Raw genomic sequence first — 19,474 nt, forward strand, 5'->3', positions numbered from 1 at the left:
TCGTACTCCTCAGCATCCCCACCACTACCACCACCGCTACCACCCGCGTTACTCATCGCTCGATGATGCTCTTGTACAGAAAGTTAGAGAGAGAGAAAACTCGTTAAAACAAGTGGTGCAAATGAAAATGAAACGAAAATCGCGTTTATATAGGTTCTTTTTTTTTTTTTTAAAACAAAAATCGCCGCTGGCGATCGGGCCGCCACAATGGCGGCTAGCCGATCGGAGCGCCGAGTGATCGGCCAGCCCACGCCGGTCCCCTCGCCGATTTCGCGCTGGCCGCCTCCAATGGTTCGGCTAGCCGATCGGCCAGCGCGAAAAATCGGCTAGCTGGTCGCTAGCCGACCATTGGAGATGCTCTAAACTATACCCTTAGTGCATGTTTGGTAGACATGTTAAATGAGCACAAGATAATTAATTAAGATAAGTTTTAAGATAAGAATATGCTATTTCACGCTTTTCCACAAGAATATGTACTCTTTCACTTTTAGTCCGTCTTACAAGAATATGAACTTTCTAATTTTGGAAACTCTTATCTCTAATGAGGTGAGACTCATTTTTTACTAACTACTTTATTTACTTTTTCAAAGTGCATATTCTTTAGGGACGAAGGGTGTATTAAATAATTCACCATTTTGAACTAATTCACTCTGAGCCTCAGCGAGTCTAGATGGGCTTTGATGGCCTATCATGACCTTATTCTATCTACCAAACAGCCAAATAATTCATATAACTTATATATCTTGGGCTATTAAACAAGCAGTTAATTAATTTATAATAAAAACTATTTTAGATATCCCATCGAATCTAGTCACACGAAATTCGAATAAAATTCTAAAAGATTGACCTTAAAGATTCGAATAAAATTCTGAGCTCTGCACCAAATATTTGGAACGACACCCACAACGGTTAATTTTCAATTTTCAGTTTCCATATTGGTATGGCATTCGCTAAAGGAATTGATTGAACCCCTAAATCAACCAAGAAATTGAATTAAAAGCGTTACCCTTTTTCTTTTTCAGCCGCCCCAATTGCAAAAACCCCAAGCTATGAATTTTCACTGATTCACCAATTTCTTCACTCGAATTGCAATGGGGGTTGGAGGCCACTTCTGGGATTTGCTCAAACCCTACGCCCGATTCCAAGGCTTTGATTTCCTCAGAAACAAACGCGTTGCAGTGGATTTGTCGTATTGGATTGTGCAGCAGGAGACCGCCATTAAAGGGTACATTAGAAACTCCCATATTCGCACAACCTTTTTCCGAACGGTCAATCTTTTCTCCAAGGTACAAGTCTTGTTCTTGCTCATTTTTTAATCTCCTTTATTAAAGTAGATTGTAGTTTGTAAATTTGGAAGTTCTTAATCTAGGTGATGGGGATTTTGCTTTATTAATATTTAACTGGATATGATTTTTGTATGTGTATTTCTGATATTGAAATGGTTGTAATGTCATAACATTGGTTGATTGTTACAGTTTGGAGCCTACCCGGTCTTTGTACTCGATGGGACTCCGTCCCCGTTAAAATCTCAGGCAAGGATAATGCGGTACTTCCGATCATCTGGTATGGACATGTCAAGTTTGCCAGAAGCAGAGAAAGGTGTATCAGTTGAAAGGAATCGAGCCTTTAAGAAATGTATTGAAGAATGTGTGGTGAGTTGGGTACTCAAACTGTTGTGATGAATTCACATGGATCTTTTTTGTGACCGTCTTTGCTGGTTATGGTTTTCTCGAATAGATGCATGTCATTGATAATTGATTCTAACTCAATATGTTCAGATTTATTTAGTATCATTTCCCAGCTGTCTGAATGCACTCAATGTGGTCAAAATGATACAATAACAGAAATATTTTATATGATACTATGTCACTGTCTTCATTGAAATTGAACAATCATGTTTTGGCTTACTAAATGTGTCTGGTTAGATAATCTACATGCACATTACATTTTTGGCATTGCTCAGAGCCTTGTACGTGTTTTTTTGGAACAGTTTCTTTCTGTTTGGGAGACTTGACACTTGAAATGAATTTAGACGTGCTTAATAGCTCATAACTTTGATGTCCTTAGGGTAATTCTGGAGCTATCTGATAGTTCCTTTGTGTTTTGGTAGGAATTGCTCGAACTCCTTGGAATGCCTATATTGAAAGCCAAAGGAGAAGCTGAAGCTCTCTGTGCTCAGTTAAATAGGGAAGGACATGTCGATGCTTGTATCACTGCTGACAGTGATGCATTTCTATATGGTGCCCAGTGTGTGGTAAAGCGAATCCAGCCAAACTCGAAAGTAAGTTCCTCTTACTCAGTTATTTGTGGTTTATATCTAAGATGAACTATTATTACCTACTCTTTTTGTTGATAAAGTGATTTACACATGATTACATGAAATATATTATGTACATCTAGTGGAGAGTGTTGATCATTTGTACTGAACTTTCTTTTCTACTACTAAATTTGAGAGCCACCGCATATGGTGCTTAAAGAACCACAAGATGGTCTTGTATATGTCCTATCGTTAGTATCTTTCTTTCGCGAATAAAATGTTCTTTTCAGTTCTAGCCAGCCTAAGCTCCAAATATCCCTCAACCTTATGATGTTCTTGGAATGAAATCCCCTGCCAGCTGCGATGTTATAATATATATTTCAGCTGACTAAGATAATAATTTATAATGTTTGAATGGTCCTCCAAAATGACTCCCATTAAGCACTACTTATTCATTTTATGGCCGAGGTTTTCTTGACACTGTTCTGTTAAACTAATATTTTATCTTGCTGTCATTATTGGTATTTCAGTCTTTATATGATCTACAGTTAATGTAGCTTTCATATCTTGGACAGGAGCCGTTTGAGTGCTACCATATATCTGATATTGAGACAGGTCTTGGTCTAAGGAGAAATCACTTGATAGCTATTTCTTTGATGGTTGGAAGCGATCATGATTTAAATGGTATAAATGGAATTGGGCTTGAAACTGCAGTTCGCTTTGTCAAAATTTTTAGTGAAGATGAAATATTGAACAGGTGTGTGTTTCTCATGCTTGTCCTTTCTTATTTATCTACAAATCATTCAAAACATCACTCTTTAATTGATTATTATTGCATGTTACTCAGGCTGCATGACGTAGCCAAAGGAGAACCACTGGTGATCCAGGGACACAATACTGCTGAAGATGAATCTGCAAGCTGTTCGAATGATAAATCCTTGAAGCTAAGAATACCTCACTGTTCTCACTGTGGCCATCCAGGAAATAAAAAAGCCCATCTCAAGTTTTCTTGTGAACATTGCAACTCAACTGCTGGCCAGAGTTGTTCTCACAAACCAGCCGGATTCAAATGTTTGTGCACTTCATGTGACTTGGTACAGAATTAGTCCTTCACTCATTCGTATTTCTTCTTCTGAATTTGAATAGTAGTTTCCTGTTTGCAGCGTCTTAATCTTAGTGTGCTATCTGATTTCAGGACAGAGAAGAAAAAGCTAAGCAGAAAGACGCCTCCTGGAAACTTACAGTTTGCCGAAAGATTGCATCACAGGAAAATTTTCCAAATGATGAAATTGTACAGATGTACCTGAGCAACCATAATGGAATTGGTACATTGGCTAGAACTTATCATATGTCAATACTTTTTGCATGAATACACAAAAACATGCTTATCGAGGAAATGGTAGAAGGATGGATGTTGATGTTTTAGGAATTAGATGAAGAGCTCATCTGTTGCTACTGTTTCTAACTTTCTGTTCTCTGGCAGTTTCATGTTAACGATTCTTTAATATTTTTTGTTTGGCTTTGTGACAGACGATAGGCCACATTTACGATGGGCAAGTCCCAACACGGAAATGCTGGTTGATTACCTTGCTTATCAGCAACACTGGGAACCATCTTATATTAGGCAAAGAATACTACCAATGTTATCAACATTATATTTACGAGATATGGCCTCAGCCCCAACCAGTGACTTACTATATGGATCGTACAAGTTTCATAGCATTCAGCGTGTTAAGACAAGATACGGACATCAATCCTATGTTGTTAAATGGAAGAAGGCTGCTGCCAGTTTGAGGGATGCTGCCAACCCAATTCCTCAAGAATCTGATTTACCGTTGGTAGTAGACCTCGATGAACCTTTTGATTTGACTGAAGATACGGATGCTCCTTATATTCATATTGAAAATGGAGGTTGTTTTTTGTCGACTGATGAAGATATGGAGCTTGTACAGAAGGCTTTTCCAGAGGAAGCCAACCAATTTTTGAAGGAAAAGGTGAGATATTTGACTCTCTATTTGAAAGTAATAGTTTCTTTTTTTGAATAAACTTTCCTGCATGCTGACAATAACCATGTTGTACGTGACAGGAGTTGAAAGAAATGGTGTTGAAAAGAAAGAAATCAAACTCGGGCACTGAAGCAACACCTGAAAAAACAGAATCATCCACATCCAGCGGAGTGCAGCTAAGCATTAAAGAGTTTTATCGTTCCTCCAAACTGCGTAACTCAAGCAAGCCTGAGGAGGATTCCGAGAAGGGATCTGGTTCCTCCAACGACAAAAGGAGAGATCCAAGTCCAAGATTTTCCAAGTCCGCCAGACGGCGCCTTCTATTTGATTGATTCCGCCACCCTCTCGTGACACTTTGCTTCTGTAAATTAACCTGCATTAGTCTAACATAAGGTTTTGGTTTTCCTGTTTTGGCCTTGTTGATATTACTCTTTTCAAGTGTAAATAGCTCTTCATGGTGGCAATGTCTCTCTCTCTCTGGAAGGAATATAATTGATGTGATTTGATTTTAATGCTACAGAAAGCAATCAAAATGGCGCGATTTGATTTTAATGCAGAATATTTGTATTTTACATGCCTCTGATACCTGAGGCCTTGTTTGGCTATGTATATAAATTTCATGCCCATTTTCTCCAGTTGCTATCTCTTCTTGCATTTAGTTGGTTTTGTGTGAATAAATTGTTTGCCATTACTGTTTTGTTAGTTAATTAGTACTATCTGACATGCAGATATCACCTGTTTCTGATGCTGCCATTGTTGAAACGAACAAGGCTTCTTCCTCGATTGAGGATGCAGAGTGCTTGAACCAGAAACAGAAGACTGAGGAGTTACGGCAGGAGAGAAGTGAAGATAGCAACGACAATCACCGGAAAGGGTTGAAGCCAAGGCTTACTTGGACAAAAGAAATGCATCAGAAGTTCTTGGATGCCATTGAAATATTGGGAAATGGCAGTAAGATTAAAAGTCATTTTTTGCAGTTCTTGACAATTTGATTATGTAGTTCTTTTTCCCATTGTTTTAGCAACAGTTTCGTCTTGTTTTGGCAGATGCGGTTCCCAAGAAAATAGTTGAAGTTATGGGCGTTCCCAGGCTTAGCAGGGAGAACGTTGCTAGCCATTTGCAGGTTCGTTTTTAGACCACATTTGAGACACAACTGAAATCAGCATGCGTTTGCAAAGAAATCGAATCCTAGTATTCACATGCGATGAAATCTTATGCGTTTTGAAATCATTAATGAAGAATCATATCATCAAAATAAAGAGCATGTCTCATGAAATTCACTCTTCATTTGATTCTTCATTCAAGAAAGCTAGTTGATCTCGTTGCAGAAATATCGTTTCATGAAACAAGCGGAATATTTCCCGCGCTCACGTGCCAGTGATAATGCGAGAAACATGATGCAACTCAGAGCGATAAACATGATGCAACTGAGAGCGAAACAATATTGTTCATCTTCTGACAACTCCAACACCAGCGAAGGTGGAAATCATGATTAATGGAATACAAAAGACATACCACCAGTTTAATATATTACAAGAATTTTATGACATCGTTTTAGTAAAGATGACTAGCCATATATAGTATACATATATATCAACTTGTTACTCCATTTTTTTATGTTGTTACTCTGCTTAATACACACGAATACAACTACTTTCAGTTTCAGATCTAACATAAAAAGTGAATAAATTGTATGCTTATTTTTTTACATTTAGTCAAGAGTAGTAATAAAAAAAAAATAAAGGACTAAAAAATGGACAACAGACATTTATGATACAAAAATAAAAAGTTGATGTTTAAATAAATAATTTTTATAGTTGAAGACATTCGTAATGAGCAATTATAAAGTTAGATGTTGTATTTCAAACTTTTGAATGATCAGAATTTCAAAATTATAAATTTAAATGTGATTGAGCTTTAAATAATGATATTATATAATTTGGTTGGTACAAATTAATACTTCCTCCTTTCGGCAATATAAGTCTTTTTTGCTATTTCGGTTTGTCCGTTGTAGAAGTGGCATTTCATTTTAATTAATATGAATAATAAACAAACTCCACACATTCCACCAACTTATTCAATTTATATTTTACTATATTAAGTTGATATATTACTATATCCATCCACAGAAAAAATATCTTGCAGTGGAAAACATATGTTTCAGTGAAAAATTGATGAAGCTTGGCAAACAGATCAAATGCAAAACAAGACTAAGATTTGCGGTTTTTTCAAAATCCAAGCCAGAAACTGTAGTTACCTCTTTAAAACATACAACTAATCAATTTATACAATATAATGATTTTTTTGTGACATCATTTGAGGTGTTTATTAAAAAATATCACACCCTTTAAATAATTAGCACATTTGATTGTCAACGTTTATTTTTTTTGAATAAAATGTATTGCAATTTTTTAAAAAAAAATTGGAATATGGACGTGATAGTGAAGTTACATAATTGATGTGTAATTTTCGATTATTTAATGTTTGATCGAGTGAGATTATAAAGGTGAAGGAATGTAAGGAGAGATTAGTAGGGATTATAATTTATTAAGCTCGTTCTTGTTCGTAGCTACAACAATCTTATGCATGCTCTTTTGTTGATCTTCTCTGGAGATATGTTTGCTTCAAGTGAGTTTTATCTCAAGAGAATAGAGTTTTCGTTTTCTCTTCATACTGAAGTACTTAGTTAGTAGTTCGTAGTTTGTAAATTTGGAAGTAGTTAATCTTTGAATGTATAGAGAATCCACATTCACATTACATTTTGTTCTGTTTACGAAATTTGACGCCTCAGATTAGAATGAACTGTGAATTCCTATTTTGAAAGCCAAAGGAGAAAACCAAATTAAATGTGACTAATGAAGATATGCAGCTTGTGCTAAAGACTTTTCCAAAGGAAGCCACCTAATTTTTGAAGGACTCTCTGAAAATAATGGAGTCTATTTTTTGAATAAATTTTACTGACAATGACCATGTTGTATATGTGACAGGAATTGAAAGAAATGAACTTGCAACTCGATCGGGCACTGAAGTAACACCTCAAAAACAGAATCATCAGCAGCTAAGCATTAAAGAGTATTATCGTGAGAGATCTACTCACTTTGCTTCTGTAAATTAAGCTGCATCTGTTTTGGTCTTGTTCATTTTTATTAATTAAAACACTACTCCTTTCAACTGTAAATAGCTCTTCATCTCTCTCACGCTCACTATTTCCTTTGGAAGGAAGGAATATAATTGGTGTATCTATGTCGTGGTGTGATTTTAATTAATACTACACAAAGCAATCAAAATGGCGTGAATTCATGTAATTACTCTTCATATGCAATGTGGTAATTCTACATTTAATGCAGAATCCTTGTATTTAAATGCCTCTCATATCTTACACCTTTTTTTTTACTATGTATCTAAATTTCATGCCCATTTTCTCCATTTCCTATTTCTTCTTTCATTTGCTTGCTTTTTATATGCAAATAAAGCATTGTCATTACCGTTTTGTTAGTTGATTAGTTTCTCACATTTAAGACATTCAAGTGTTTTTGTTTTTTATCATTACTATGAAGTTTTTCTGTTAGATAGTTATCTTCAATGTATCTACATGAATTCATACAAGACAGAAGCCTGGTAAGTCATCTAACAATCCCTCTTACTTCCTTTCCTTTTTTACCAACCTAGACGTCGTCTTTCGCCCTGCTAGTCTTGGAGATGATGGTGTTGTTTTTACAGCTTCCTGAGATGAATGCCAACCAAGCTATCTGTATGGGGATTCTTGTGGTCAATGATGGCATAGAATGCGGAGGAAAAGTGGCTGAGGTGCTTCGACACTGCACTAGTGAACGTACGAATGGAATGAGCTTCGACTTTTTATTTAGCTTCGTTGGATTGAGTTTTGTTGCAGAGTTATTTATTGAGTCGACGTCTCTTGTTTTTCTCCTCAGTTTTGCATACTGGAACTGTTTACGATGCTTTACATTCGATATGGGAGAACAAGGACAGGCTTGATCTTGTTATTACAAATGTGCAGAAGTTGGAATCAGAAGGCAAAGCAATCATCCTAAATATCGAGAAAAGGCTGAAATTGAAGGCTTTTTGTAAGTAAAAGCTTCTCATGGTATGCTTGTGTGTTACTAGTACTATTCTATGTGAACTTGATCAGCATCGGCTCGTTGTTACTTGCAGTGATGATATGTAAGGATGAGAGGGTCGAGCCCAAAGACGAGCCGCTTAGTTTCTCTGCTTATTGTTTGACTGGCTTGAGCTTCAATGATTTGAGTAATCTTTTGGTGAATCCGAAAGGAGTCGAGGAAGAAAAAATTGGGGCAGCAGCTAATCAGCAAGAAAATGTTGAAACAAACAAGGCTTCTTCCTCGAGTAAGGATGCAACGCGCTTGAACCAGAAACGGAAGGCTGTGGAGTTATACGAAGAGAGAAGTGAAAACAGCAACGACGATCGCAATAGAGGGAAGAAGCCAAGGGTTACTTGGACAAAGGAAATGCATCAGAAGTTTGTGGATGCCATTGCTAGATTGGGACATGACAGTAAGATCACAACTCATTTCTTGACAATCTGATAATGTTGTTTTAGCAACACTTTCGTCTTGTTTTCGCAGAGGCTGTTCCCAAGAAAATAGTCGAAGTTATGGGCGTTCCCTCGCTTACCAGGGAGAACGTTGCCAGCCATTTACAGGTTCGGTTTCACAACTGAAATCAGCATGCGTTTGCAAAGAAATCGAATCACTCTATTCACATGCAACGAGATCTTCGTATTTAATGCTGGAAATGTGTGTTTTGAAACCATTAATGAAGAATCATCTCATCAAAATAATGAGCATGTGACTCATGAAATTCATACTCTCATCATTTGATTCTTCACCGGTTGCAGAAATATCGGTACAACACGAAACAGGAAAGTACCTCGGGCTCACTTCCTTGCACAAGTGCAAGGGCAGACCTCAGAGAGTTAGGTGTTCTAACATCGTCTCAGAGTAATGATCTCGTCTTTGACACCAGAATCAGACGCTCACATCTCAGTGATCTGAGAAACATGATGCAACTCAGAGCAAAACGTGGCTCATCTTATGGCAACTCCAACAACAGCAATTTTGTGGGATACAGATTCATTGGTGACAACATAGATTATGGCTCCACCAACAAGATCAACAAATTTCCAGATTTTTCTGCTGCAGGGAGATCACAAGATCAATCCACGAGCTATGTTCAACAACACCGCTTTATGGATCCGAACACTGTTCAATCAGCTAGCTACATTCTGCAGCAATCTTCTATGTTAGGGAGTTGTTCATCAAGAATTCATGGCCAAGAAGCGGAATTGCTCTCCTCGTACGCCCCAAAAATCAAGAGCCAGCTCCAAGGCCCTCCAACTCAACAAACAGGAGAATGCAGCAACTCTTTGCTGGACCAGCAGCAGCCGTGGGATACCTCTGCGAACGCTGCTCCCTTCCACGATCCCTCGACAGTGCTTCCTTCCAATCAAGATATTGCGTTGCTGCCAGTGGAGGCACCGGGAGATGGTTTCTCCGAACAAACTTCGGGGGGATACCTTGATGATATACTGCAGCAGCATTGTTCTCCTGATCCTGATCCTGCTCCTGCTGCTGCTCCTACTCCTGCTCCACCAGCATCACCACCACTAGTGGTAGAAGATATTTTTGAGCAAGGTGGAAATTATGATTATCTGTTTAACGGAATAGGATTTGATATACAAGAATTTGATGACACCCTTTTTAGTCAAGATGATTAGCCATCATCTATATACACACACATATACATCAAAGTTGTAAATTATTAGGAACTTTTCCTTTATATACACCATGTAATCAAACATTAAATTGTATGCATGTATAATTTATACTTTCTCCATTCTATGTGAGATTACTTAAAATCATATATTCCATTTTTAACTGACTCATCCTATTACTTGAGTAATTTTCTTATGACAAAATAATAAAATATTTAATCTTATTTTATGTAATACGGAGTAGTTCATAATTTACTCTCTTTAGACATAATTCTTTTAAGGGGTAAATGAAAAAAAAAAACAAGTTTAGTCAAATTCTAATCTATCCCATAACATTAAAAAATGACTAATTATATCATAACTTTGATATTTTTTCTCAACTAACTCATAGTCTATGATTTGGAAAAAATTATGTATGCATTTGGCAAATAAAAAATATCACGCGAACAAAATATTCTACTCCCTTCATCCCTGAAAATTTGTCATTTATTTCCTTTTTCGTCCGTCCCTAAAAAAGTATACGAGATAAGAGAGTAAAGCCGGTGATAATAAAGTAATAGTGATTAGGTATTTATTTTTTTTTAAAAAAAGAAAATGATTCAACTTTATTATAATATCTCAAAATGAAATATGACTCAATTTAATTAAAATAGAGGGAGCTTGTCATTCTAATGAGACCCTATCTTCTTACCTCTATACGGTATATAAAACTGTTTACTACAGTACTTTTTTTAGTTAAATTATACTAATAAGATTTGATCTGCCGTGTAATTCCATTTCATTATTTTCTCACGTTCTTGTATTGCTCTAGTCGTGTCCTTTATTCTTCACAGACATCATTTTTTCCCCTTTTTCTAAATCTCTCTATATTCCTGTCTTCTCTCTTGGTCAGATTAATAAGATTTGATCTGAAGACAGAAGATTAAGACGATAGAAAACATGGCCAGGTCATGTTATTTATATATCTCGAGTGAATTACATATTTAGGACGTATACTTATCACGACAAACGTTTGCGGTCTCTATACTTGCAAAATATCATTTGCGGTCTCTATACTTGTACTTATGCACATTTTAAGATTTTTTTCACCTTTTGATCTTTTTTTAGACGAAAATACCCCCAAAGGGCTAAAGGGAAAATTTGTACACTATGTTCTCTCTTTCCTCCTCCTTTCTTTTTCCTTTGTCTATAATAAAATTCGAACTAAAATTATGGGTTTGTTAATCTTATTTCCTTGTGTTCTGTTAAATTTTTTGAGAAATTTAATCATATACTGATAAATTTTACATTTTCACGTCATTTTCCTACATCACACTAGAGTATTTGTGATTATGCTTCAAATGTGGAGTATTATATTAATGATCCCGTAAATAAAAGATTAAAAATTTAAATGACGAATTTCAACAAGTGAATATCTGAATCTAATCATTCGTAAAATGAGGAATAATAAGAGATAAATGGAATGGATGAAATTATGGTAATTTTGGTTGTATGTATTTAGCAAGTGGCGGCGCCCGCGACTTTATGTGGGTTCTCACATCAGAAATTTCTCTTCGCAATTCTAACAAAATAATGTAAAATAAACTTCTTAGCTGAACATTTGATTTGTCTTATTTCCTTCTTCAAATATGTCTCATTTCAAATTTTCTTGTAATTATACAAGTCATTTACAGAAAAAGAAAGAGAAAAAAATGAAGAAGAAAGAAAAAGGAGAGAAAATAGTAGTATATAAATTTTTCATTCATTTATTTGGGGGTATTTTTGTCCAAAAAAATGTCAAAAAAAGAAAAGAACCTTAAAACGTGCATAAATACAAGTATAGGAACCGCAAATGATATTTTGCAAGTATAGGGACCGCAAACGTGCGTCGTGATAAGTATAGGTCCTAAATATGTAATTCACTCATATATCTTTATTTTTTATATGAATGCTCGCCAAGCTTATTTGTAGTCATCTGTTTTAATCTTATTTTGTTACACTTTTTTGTCAATCTAAAGTTATGATATTCTGTATATCCACCACCATTGCTCACCATCACTTAAGATCTGAATTTCATTAGTGCTTGCTAATTTCTCTGAAACTGATGAGCAGCGTGGTGCCAAAAAAATGTCAATTAGAGAAATTGATAGAGAAAGAATATAGAAAAGTTATCAATTAGAGAAGGTAGAGAAATTGAAAGAGGAGAACAAAGAGAATAAATTACTGAATAGTTGGAGATTTGGAGGGAATACTAACAAGGATATACAAGTAAGACTTTAAAAAGAAGGATAGAGGACCCACATGAGGCCACGGACCAGGTTCATCCTACTACTTAACTGAGAATGAAGCTTCCCTTGTTAGAACAAAAATGAAAATAGACTAGTTTTGAGGTATGTGGATTAAATTAAAATAGTATTAATGGACTTTTTTTTTGGAACGAATCAAATAAATGGGAGGGAGCAGCTGTTTAGACTTTTTTCAAACCTCTTTATTTACAAAGTATTGATGAATTGTCAAATCTCTTGGCTTGTGATGATTTAATAGTATATTACTCTCTTCATTCCACAATATGAGTCACATTTAGTTTCGATACGAATTTTAAGAAATATAATGAATAACGGGTTGAAAAAATTGGTGGAATATGAGATCAACTTTTTTATATTAATTTTATAACGGAATGTAAATTAAGTGAGCTAGTGGAATATAAGACCTACTTACTATTTATGATAAAAGTGAAATGTAACTCTTATTGTAAGACAAATCAAAATGACAAAATGTGATTTTTATTGTGGAACATGGAGTAATGCTAATATTGGGACGTACAAGCAAGTTGTCATTAGCTAGATAGGTTGGCATGAGTCTTTTAAAAACACCCAGAGAAACTATACCATATGTTCCATAATAGTGGAGTCATTTTTTTTTTAAAGTAAACATAGTATTTCTTCTTACTTTTTTTATTTTCTCTTACTTTATTTTTTCTTTCATCTCTCGGCCTATTTCATTTCCTAATTTATTCTTCCTTACTTAACTCACTTAACACAATTTTTCTTAACTCGTGTGCCCAAAAAAACGCCTCGACTACATCAGAAACGGGGGAGTATTATATTTTATACTAAGTGTTGCGATAATGGCATGGAACATGCAGACGACTAAGTATTCATTCTATAATTTTATAGTCTGCATTATTGATATTGCACAATCCTTAGAGTCATCTTCTTTGGTCGGAAATCGATCGGGAGGCACAGCAAAACACTTTCTCAATCATTCATTGTGTGATGGATCGGGAGGATGAGGAAAGTGGAGGAGATGAATCGATGGAATCGTATTCTTCAATAACAGATTTGAAGCAGGATTTGGGTGAAGAAGCTTTGGCACATGAGAATCTTAAAGGTGGATGGGTTTTGTATGAGGAATTATTAGGCCAACACAATATCACAGATCTTCTAAGACACATTGCATCGCACAGTTGGATGCACTTTCATTCTATGATACAATTTTGGGGAGTGGTGAAAGTGGAGGGGAGCCATCACTACCTCTCTTCCTCACACCACCCTTTTTATTTAACCGTCTCGGCAAGGGGTTATGTTGGTACAGAAAGCTATGCAGAGATCATGAGTATGTTGTTGATGTCGGAGAAGACAAGCAGCAACTTGGAGGCGTGGGCCGGGTGTACCAGAACATGCTACCAGAATCCACACCTGATCTGAGGCTCTACGAAACCCATGAATTTCCGATGCGGGATGAAGCTGCTCGCTGTGGTTTCAGAGCTTACACCGCACTGCCTCTATTTGATTCCCATACCTATCAATGCTACGGTGTGTTGGAGATCGTTGGAAGAGATTATGTTCATTATGCAAGCGATGAGTTCCTATCTCTGCTAGATCGAGCACTACAGGTTATTCGTCTCATGCTACAACAACATTTTAATTCATACTCATCACATTTGGTTTGGTGCATGAAATAGTATAATCGAACCTTTCAAATTCTTTAATTTTTTGTTTGAATTAAATTGTTGTGGTTTATAATATAAACTGAAGGATAATGTAAATAGGATCCTTTTTTTATACTCATCACAATGAATCGAATAATGTAAATCAAATACCCCCTTCGTCCCATAGAAATATGCTGTATTTCCTTTCTCGTCCGTCCCATACAAATAGTCCATATCCATTTATGGTAATTTTTTTCTCCTTGCATTTTACTTTTTTATTTTTGGACCCCACTATCCACTACACATTTTCAACTATTTTTTCTCCTCTCTTAATTTACCAATTATGCATTAAAACTCGTACCAAAACTAAATGACCTATTTCTTTGGAACGGAGGGGGTACTTTACTAGGTTAGATTTTGTTATCAATCATGTATTAATAATGATACTATATCATTGCAGATTGTAGTAGGGTTGAGATCCAATCACAATTCCATTGCAATTACCGGCGCCACAAAAGAAATGGTAACCTTAGCATTCTTACTCATGGTAAAATTTATCTCTTTTCAGTTTCTTATTTCATTCCCTCAATATAAACAGCAACAACCTGGAAGTGAAATAATAGAAGTACTTGAATTGGCTATGGCGACAATCCCGCAACTATATCTGACACAAGTTTGGATCCCTTGTAACAACCAATGTCTTAACATCGCCACCAACTTATGCTGCATGGAGATGGTATCTTTCATACATTCTCAAAGTAAGATATTCAATTCGTGGCGTGATATTGATAATAATACGAAAGCCTATCTTAAAGCTTGTGAATTTCACAAGCTTAAAGTGGATCTTCACAATTGCCATTTAAATTTATGTGGTCTCACTATATCTAAAAATCCATTGGCCCATTATGCCCAGAGGGCTAGGATGTCCCATTGCATTGCAGTTTCTCATCAAAGCAATAACAACCATTTGTACGTTATTCAATTTTTTCTTCGACCAAAGTATATACAAGATAATCATTCTGTACATGACTTGCTCTTAAAGATACTGGAGATCAATCTCAAGAGTGTAAGTGTAAGGTTTGTATATGGGAAACAACTTGTAGAGGAATATGCAAGGCATGATGCAATAGAATGTGAGTCAATTGATAGTTTCAGTTTGACGAAGCCTTACAAGCAAAATTTTTTGAAGTTGGACATGCCAACATACTTGAAGACGGTCGACTCATGTTGCCTAAAACCTATATCTGTGGGTGCGAACAAAGGATGGGTTTTTCGCTTGCTAGAACAAAGCGTATGGGAAGAACTTGTTAAAAGCAAAATCAAGGATAAGATGGATTGTTTAATGAAGAAAATAGCAATGAAATCTTGGGAACGCAATAAATGGATAGTTCAGTTTTGGGCACCCAAAATGGAGAAGAATAGGTGTTGTCTTAAAACTTCAGATCAGCCATATGCTGTTGGTTATCTTGCAAAGGGTATAGCTTCATTTAGGAAACAATGTTCGAAACATTGCTATTATGTGGACGACCAAGCCAAACAAGATGAACTTGGACCCCCTGGACGTGTCTTTAGATTTGAACACCCTGAAATCAGCCCTGACCTCATCTACTACACTAGAGAAGAATTTCCACTAAGAAACTTTGCAATGTTTTGTTGTAATCGTGGATATTTGGCTTTACCCGTATTTGATGATGAAGACAAAGGCAATCACAAGCTTCTGGGTGTTCTAGAGTTCCTAGGATTTGATTATTCAGACCTTCAAATCATCAAAAATCTAATGGAGGTACTATCTTTTGCCAGTTTTAGTTTTTTTTATCATATGAAATTGTTGTGAAAATAATGTCCACTTTCATGCAGGAAGAATACATGTGTTTGACTCACATAGACTTCAACTCAAGATTGTTTGGAAATGAACCTGTAGATGTAGGTTTTAATATAATTTTAGATTGGTAATTAATTCTGTCACCAACATGTTTGTATGTCTTTATTCAAATTAATTTGTGCTATTTGTATCAGATTGTCGATTGCATGGAAGAAGCTTTGGAAGAAATCCGCGATGTCTATTTCATAATCAATGAAGAGCTTTCCCAACTCCACATGATAAATGTTTGGGTCCCCATTACAAAATGTGTTAGTACTACCAATAGTAATAGGATCTGCATGGAGCTGGCAATCTCTACTAATGATTTCTTGGAATTTATGCCTACAAACGTTCACTGGATTCATGTCCAACCCAGGAAAGGGATTGTTGGGATGGTATTGGCATCTGAAAACAAATCATGTTTTTGTTCAAATGTATGTGAACTTAGCATAGTCGACCAGCCACTGTCACACTATGACATGAGTGATCGACATGATGCTTGTTTTGCAATTTGTTTACAAAGTTCACACACTGGTAACCTCCTTTATATTGTGGAGTTCTTTCTCTACCAAATACCTGGAACATATAAGTATGTTGGGTCCTTCTTGAGCCTTTTATTGCCAATACTAAAGCATAAATTAAGTTCATTTAAGATGGCATGTGGCAAGGAACTAGGAGAGGAATTGGTGGTTGAGGTTATTGAGTTTTCTGATGCAAACAAACTTGATTCCTCTGAATTAAAGGCTGCATCTGTGTATCCAGTCATATTTAAAAGTGTGCAGTACAATCAAAAGGAGTACCATCACACTGAAGAACGTCAACAAAATGAGTACTATCACATTGAAGAAGAACATGCAGAAGACTGCACCGTTCCTGCTTCACATTCCAATACACGAGAAAGAGAGAAGAGAAAAAACTCCCTCGATCTTAGTGTTGAGGTTCTCAAATCACTTTTTGGGAAGAATCTCAACGATGCTGCAAAAGAGCTCGGCGGTGAGTCCAGTTATCTCTGAAACTATATGTATATTCTGTTCTGACATGAATGGGAGTTAACTTGTTCTTACACAGTTGGAAGATCAACAGTAAAGCGTGCATGCAGGGAACATGGCATTTGTAGGTGGCCAAACAGAAAAGAACACAAGAAAAATCTATCCCTTATTTGAAGAAAAATGTGATGCAGAATTAGTGCAAAACATGTTGACATCAACCAGCAATGTTTATCCATTGGAGAATGTGACACAGATAAACACAGGAAGTGCAGATAAGGTGATTGTAAAAGTGAAGTATATGTTAGGAATTCTTGTATTCATCTAATGAGCGCAGCGGAATTTGCATACAAGAATACAGATCTAGATTCATAATCATATTGCAAGTTGAGCATGTAAAACACAACGGAATTAAATCTTACTTGTTGTGTTGTTTTCTTCTTCGATTGAATCCTGCAAGTTGAATCCACTACTATCGAGGTCCACGTGCAATCCAATCCGATGCAGGAACTATCCCGGTACAATTGCTCCGTAGAAGAATGCTAGGAATTCTCTACAAAGCTTTGCGTATTTTCTCTCTAATGTTACGTTATCTCTCCTCTCCACAATGGAGAATAAATAACCATTATATAGATGAAGAGTCACTAGGGTTTCATGATTGTTGGGCTTATGGACTATTATAATTATAGCCCAACTATAATTACTTAATCCATATTAATCTAATTCTAGCCCATTACCTTTCAATCTCCCACTTGGACTAGCATTAGATATAATACGCAGTTCCAACTTTGTACCCTTGAGCGGATCAAAATACACTTGTAGTGTGACCCTTTAGGCCCTCATTATCGACGACGATCTAAACGAAGTCTGCACAAAACTCCTAGACTGCGTTGGCAGCGTAGCTCGATATATGAAGGACGTTTACGTGAATTCGGTAAACAAGCCTTTACATAAAGTTTATAGTAATATCCTTTCATTCACGAACCACCCGACTGAGCCTAAGATTTGTCATGTGTCATCCAAATAGCTCAATCGCTTTATCTCATCTTTATTAAATGACCCGTTCGATCATATTCAATTACTTTAATCGAATATATCTTTGCATTGGCCAATGACTTAATGGTCAAGTAATATAGAGAATTTGAGTGTTCTCTCGAAATTCTAATCGAGGAATGAATCTCATTCTTGGCTCAACTACCATTTTCATTTATCTTATGATATACCCAACACAGGTCCGTGTCTCAATCCTCCTTTGGGAGGCAAAGCATTGGACAAGATCAAAGCACACCACTCAACAAACAAAATGTGTAATGACCTCAGATCCAAGGACTATTACATACTTCATGCACTAATAAACTGTAGACACTTAACAAAACAGTTTAATAGTAGGGTATACCAATACTCTCCAAAGTATACCATGTGTCCATCACGAGTATCTGATATCTCATAGTTGTGAGAACAACTACATTCTCAAAGAATGTGATGCAAACCCCATGCTAACCTGTAACATATCATCAATATCTCATTCTTGATGATCATTGGTTAGGGCTATTTTAGAATTATACTATATCATTAATGTCTCACACCATTAACGACAGTCATAATTCAAGGGAACAAATATTTAGAATAAAGATAAACATTTGAAACAATTATTCCAATAAGTGCACAAAACCCATAGAAAATTATATTTTCATAGAATGTGATCAAGTATTATTGTCTCAACACAAATGTTTCTAAGACATATAAAACTTTAACTCCCACTGATTCAAAGCCATCTACCAACATGCTTAACACCTAAGCTCTCAAAGTGCTTGTTGTGTTTTGCTATACATAACGGTTTAGTGAAAGGATCAGCTAAATTATCATCAGTGGGTACTCTTTCTAATTTTATGTCTCCTCTTTCAATTATTTCTCTGATCAGATGATATCTTCTAGGAACATGCTTGTTCCTGTTCGTAGCTCTGGGTTCTTTTGCTTGCGCAACAGCACCAGTGTTGTCACAGTACAAAGGTATTGCACTACTGGCACTCGGAACGACACCCAGTTCCTTAACGAACTCTAACAAAGCAACAGCTTCTTTGGCAGCTTCAGATGCAGCAATATACTCGGCTTCGGTGGTGGAATCGGCAGTTGTACCTTGTTTGGAACTATTCCAACTCACTGCTCCACCATTGAGGATAAAAACATATCCAGACTGAGACTTATAATCGTCATGGTCTGTTTGAAAACTAGCATCAGTATACCCAGTAACTGATAACTCTGGTTGTCCACCATAGACTAAGAAATATTCTTTAGTCCTTCTAAGGTACTTAAGAATAGTCTTAACAGTTTTCCAATGTTCCTCACCGGGATTTTGCTGAAATCTGCTCTGTCATGCTAAGCGCATAGGCCACATCTGGCCTAGTAGATATCATGGCATACATAATAGATCCTATAGCCGAAGCATATGAGATCCTTTTCATGTTGTCCCTTTCTTTGTCATTAGAGGACATTCCTTCTTTGACAACACAATGCCATGTCCCATAGGAAGAAAACCTTTCTTAGAATTCTCCATTGAGAAGCGCCTTAGCAACTTGTCTATGTAAGTGGATTGTGATAATCCTAACATCCTATTTGGTCTATCTCGATAGATCTTAATTCCAAGGATATAGGAAGCATCACCCAGATCCTTCATCATAAAGGATCTAGACAACCACTCTTTC

At 36.2% G+C, this 19,474-nt stretch overlaps 2 protein-coding genes across 5 annotated transcripts; both read left to right on the top strand.

Annotated features, from left to right (window-relative positions):
* The first annotated feature begins 897 nt into the window (after positions 1 to 897).
* Positions 898 to 5,865, top strand: LOC125218400 (flap endonuclease GEN-like 1). 4 transcript variants are annotated; one of them, XR_007175950.1, is made up of 11 exons: positions 898 to 1,286; positions 1,476 to 1,652; positions 2,111 to 2,281; positions 2,833 to 3,014; positions 3,105 to 3,351; positions 3,453 to 3,582; positions 3,788 to 4,251; positions 4,344 to 4,656; positions 4,992 to 5,214; positions 5,291 to 5,386; positions 5,592 to 5,865. XR_007175950.1 is itself a non-coding variant. In XM_048120060.1 (8 exons), the coding sequence occupies exons 1-8, from the start codon at positions 1,092 to 1,094 to the stop codon at positions 4,593 to 4,595; spliced, it is 1,818 nt and encodes a 605-aa protein (XP_047976017.1). In that variant the 5' UTR covers positions 898 to 1,091; the 3' UTR covers positions 4,596 to 4,815. The 4 variants fall into 4 exon arrangements, 1 of the variants encoding a protein (XP_047976017.1); XR_007175949.1 differs by having other exon boundaries at positions 5,310 to 5,386; XR_007175951.1 differs by having other exon boundaries at positions 4,344 to 4,626; positions 5,310 to 5,386.
* LOC125221385 (two-component response regulator ARR14-like) lies at positions 4,986 to 5,759 on the top strand. Its single transcript, XM_048123503.1, has 3 exons — positions 4,986 to 5,214; positions 5,310 to 5,386; positions 5,592 to 5,759. The coding sequence occupies exons 1-3, from the start codon at positions 4,986 to 4,988 to the stop codon at positions 5,757 to 5,759; spliced, it is 474 nt and encodes a 157-aa protein (XP_047979460.1).
* Positions 5,866 to 19,474: the final 13,609 nt, after the last annotated feature.

This window comes from Salvia hispanica, chromosome 4 (genome assembly GCF_023119035.1).
Source record: "Salvia hispanica cultivar TCC Black 2014 chromosome 4, UniMelb_Shisp_WGS_1.0, whole genome shotgun sequence".
Lineage (NCBI taxonomy): Eukaryota > Viridiplantae > Streptophyta > Magnoliopsida > Lamiales > Lamiaceae > Salvia > Salvia hispanica.

What these genes read in the sequence shown, in the direction of transcription:
- LOC125221385 (XM_048123503.1), top strand. Translation starts at nt 4,986, where the DNA reads ATGCAGATATCACCTGTTTCTGATGCTGCCATTGTTGAAACGAACAAG. An exon ending in TGAAATATTGGGAAATGGCA is followed by an intron (nt 5,215 to 5,309) that starts GTAAGATTAAAA and finishes TTGTTTTGGCAG; the next exon opens with ATGCGGTTCCCAAGAAAATA. An exon ending in ACGTTGCTAGCCATTTGCAG is followed by an intron (nt 5,387 to 5,591) that starts GTTCGTTTTTAG and finishes ATCTCGTTGCAG; the next exon opens with AAATATCGTTTCATGAAACA.
- LOC125218400 (XM_048120060.1), top strand. Translation starts at nt 1,092, where the DNA reads ATGGGGGTTGGAGGCCACTTCTGGGATTTGCTCAAACCCTACGCCCGA. An exon ending in AATGTATTGAAGAATGTGTG is followed by an intron (nt 1,653 to 2,110) that starts GTGAGTTGGGTA and finishes GTGTTTTGGTAG; the next exon opens with GAATTGCTCGAACTCCTTGG. An exon ending in ACCAATTTTTGAAGGAAAAG is followed by an intron (nt 4,252 to 4,343) that starts GTGAGATATTTG and finishes TGTACGTGACAG; the next exon opens with GAGTTGAAAGAAATGGTGTT.